We start from the raw sequence: 3,898 nt of genomic DNA, 5'->3' as shown, positions 1-3,898 counted from the left end.
CAATATTTTCCTCTGAGATGTAGTGGAGTAGAAGCTGAAGTATTGAAAATTGGAAATACTCCAATAAAGTAAAAGAAAATACCTCAACATTTTACTGAAGTACAGTACTTAAGTAAATGTACTAAGTTATTTTCCACCACTGGACATGATCTTTGAGCTTTCATCACTTGTTGGTAGACAGTTGCAGTATCACCTCCACTCCACTTGGCGGCGTTATGTGTTGAGGAAAAACAATTCTTGTCTTTGCAACAAGGAAGTCAGTGGCAAGCAAGTTAGATAACAACTGGATATATTAACTATAAATAAGAGCATGTCGAGGCAGAATATCGCTCTGTGATTGATATTTCGTGTCAAGTATTTCATCATCACAGACAACAACATGGTCAACATCGGGCTCACGAAAGTAGACGATGCCCTGGCAGCAAAACATCCTGTGGGTAACATTCATTCAGTGCATGCTTCCAAGGTTGATGGCATCCATTCACCTTTCCCATTATACAGATCAACTCATGTATTTGATGTTGTGTTATTATCCTCTCAGGGTTTAGGGCAATATGCTGCTTGTCAGTCCCACGCCTTTATGAAAGGGACTGGGACCTTTGCTTTTGGTGAGTCTTATCTGTTGAGAGACAACATTATCACCTTGATTGTAAAGTATTATTTGAACCATTCCACAGTTATAAGGCTTTTGGATGTTGCATGATTATATTATCAACTATATATATACGTGTGTGTGTGTGTGTGTGTGTGTGTGTGTGTGTGTGTGTGTGTGTGTGTGTGTGTGTGTGTGTGTGTGTGTGTGTGTGTGTGTGTGTGTGTGTGTGTGTGTGTGTGCGTGCGTGCGTGTGTGTGTGTGTACACACCATCTGTAAACATCTGCAGTATACACCTGCTGCTATGCTCACATACCTTTATATCTTACCTCAGGTACTTACTTCAGGTTAAACTGTGTAAATATGTAGGCTAGACAATTAATGTTAATGTTTGTTTTCTTTGATTGATCTCTCTTCCCCTCTTCTCTTTCTTTTTTTCTATGGAAATAACAAAAATGAATACGAATTTCATCCACTTTTTTATTTCTGTAAACCTGTGATGTGACAATAAAGCTGATTCTGTGTGTGTGTGTGTGTGTGTGTGTGTGTGTGTGTGTGTGTGTGTGTGTGTGTGTGTGTGTGTGTGTGTGTGTGTGTGTGTGTGTGTGTGTGTGTGTGTGTGTGTGTATTGATTGAATACTTTATGAACAGTTTGCAAAAGGTACAGAGGTACAGTTAGTACATTAGTATGCACATAGTAACACATGTTGTATCCTGTTGTGTGCTCCTTTTTAGGTACTGCTGGTTTATTTGGAATTCAAAAACTTCTACAGATGAAGCTTCCTTATCCCTTTCAATGGAACCTACTTATATCAGTTGGTGAGAACATTTTTGATCAGGCTGTTGAATAGTCTGTAACCAGTTCACTCCATATACCAGACCAGACATGTCACTCACAGTGTCTTTATTTGTCACTTTTCTTACACTCCCCCTCCTCCGTTGTTAGTGGCTTCATCAGTTGGAAGCTATTTAGTGACACGCTGGGAGACACAAAAGTGTACAGATCTTTGGATTCTACTAGAAACGGGCAAAGTCCCAGACAGATCACCACCGGCACCTCAAAGTGAGTAGGCCTGTCACAATTATTACATACTCGCCTAATCATAATTATTTGAGATAATCGCAATTATTTTGCATAATCGTCATAATCGTTCCCATGTCTACATGCTTCAGATCAGATTTTTCCACTATATATATATATATATATATATATATAATAAGTATACAATTATTAAATGTGTCAGTAATTTCTTTGTATGTTTAAGTTAATTGTCATATCTGCCCTGTGCAATTTGTGATTATGAAGCCTAGAAAACAAACAGAAATTCAAATTGTATTCAAATGTTGCAATGTTCAATGCCGAAAACATAATTAAACCGTTAATTGCAATTATTTGTGTGACAATTAATCGTCAACTGCTGACCAATTTGTCCATGCCTCGTGTTATTTCACCTGATGTTTGTAATCATGCATTTTTCACATTGTTCAGACTTGGCCTTTGTATCATTTACATTTGATGTGCCGCCAATACCTCTTAATCACTTAAGCCCTACACTTAGTATGATGAATAGTGAAAATAGCCAATCTACAAACTCACAATATGTTGCATTGCGGCGCCTTGAAGATCTGCTATTTTTACCTATAATGACCAAACTTGGGATGGCAGGTTGAAAGTGTTCAGTTTTAACCTGGCTTATTACGATCTCGCACTTGTAAGTTGCTCGAGATAAGAGCGTCTGCTAAATGCCTAAATAAATACAAAATCATTGTACATGTTAAGTCAGAAGGAATGAAATATGATCAAAATGTATATTTTCTTGCTGCCTCTAATAATGTTCTATTATTATTCTATCTGTCTTTCAGTACCCAAGTCGGATGAACAAACAGGCCCTAAGAAGACTCCTTATGGTGACGTAATGGAGTGACACAATAAACTAAATAAAGTAGACTGACAATGTCTCCATTACCATGGATGTTTTGTAGTTGTGTTATGAATCAAGAGAGTAGTTTGCTGCTAGTACCAGATACTGGTAGCAAAATGGTTTGCTATGTTCTACTACACACCAACATTTTGCTCTCTACTCTTATTGAAAGTCAAGGATTTCAATTATTCACATCCCTTCTCCTCTGAATGTTTGAATAAATACACCCTGTCTCAATCGGTAATATAATAATCTGTGTATTATTTAGAAATGTTACAATTTACAAGCTTTAATCCTGTTTGGAATTATTTTTATAAAATATTTTAAATTTAAGAGACGTTTATTTAGAAGTGTTGGTGATGGATATCAGGTTGCTCTTTTGTGCCACTACTTTTGTAAGTGTAAGCCTGATTTATACTTCGTCATATGACGGTATAGTGCACCGAAAATAGCCAATCTACAAGCTTACAACGCGTCGCATCCATGATGCATTGTGAGCTTGTCGATCGGGTATTTTTGCGACACCGTCATACGACGGAGCGTAAATCGGGCATTATTATGCAATGGTAAAGGAGTGCCCAGAGGCTTCCTGGAATGAGAGACACATTTCTGTGTTGAATTGTCACCAGAGGCACAGTTTTTTTTATCATGTACTATGAAAACTCACATTTGCTTTAATCATTACTAATGTCTCTATATGAATACTGCCCATTTGTCGTGATAAGTCACCATGCAGATACTGTATGGACTTCATATTTAGATAATACTGTAATTTGATGCTTCCTCAGTTCAGTGCCGCTATACAAAACCATAAGCAATACATTTTATAGATCACAAGTTTATATTGTGGATCATTACCCATAGAGTTCAGCAGCCCAGTCAGAACAGGATCACCTTTTAATTGATTAATTAAAGTACAGTGATTATGATAGTGTTATGTTTTGTCTAAAACACATTGTGACTCGAATTTGCATAGCTGAACTAGTTTTTCTTTCACTAATGGGGGCCATTGAAACAATGGACTCTTTCAAGTATGATATTATTGAGGAAACAGAATGACCAAAGTCCAGCCTTATAGGCTCACAGTGAAGGAAAGCCACGACTGCAGGAAGCTGCAAACATAATTTAAGGTAAACCTACAGTGAAACATGTAGATGAATGCTTTCAAATGAAGAAAATGTTATAGAGAGTCTCATACAAATGCATTCTGAATCATGAAAGACATTGGCTTTAATGTTTTTTTCCCCCTCTATCTTGCTGCAGCCAGAATCCACCCCCACTCGTTTTCGCTTGTCCTCCCACAGCAATTCAGCTCTGAATAAATGCCTACAAGACTTGAACGTTTTGAAGCCCCCTTGCCTAAAAAAACAGAGGCATGTATAA

General features: G+C 37.4%; 1 protein-coding gene across 1 annotated transcript; it reads left to right on the top strand.

The window, feature by feature from the left end:
• Positions 1-243: 243 nt before the first annotated feature.
• Positions 244-3,698, top strand: tmem141 (transmembrane protein 141). The gene is made up of 5 exons (XM_084046238.1): positions 244-433; positions 542-608; positions 1,329-1,412; positions 1,540-1,656; positions 2,457-3,698. Exons 1-5 carry the CDS (start codon positions 380-382, stop codon positions 2,516-2,518), a joined length of 384 nt encoding a protein of 127 aa, XP_083902364.1. The 5' UTR covers positions 244-379; the 3' UTR covers positions 2,519-3,698.
• The last annotated feature ends 200 nt before the right edge of the window (positions 3,699-3,898 follow it).

Source organism: Gymnoscopelus microlampas (assembly GCF_963454915.1).
Source record: "Gymnoscopelus microlampas genome assembly, chromosome: 21".
In the NCBI taxonomy this organism is placed as follows: Eukaryota; Metazoa; Chordata; class Actinopteri; order Myctophiformes; family Myctophidae; genus Gymnoscopelus; species Gymnoscopelus microlampas.
The sequence above is the reverse complement of the archived record's forward strand: the minus strand, read 5'-3'. Positions and strand labels throughout refer to the sequence as shown.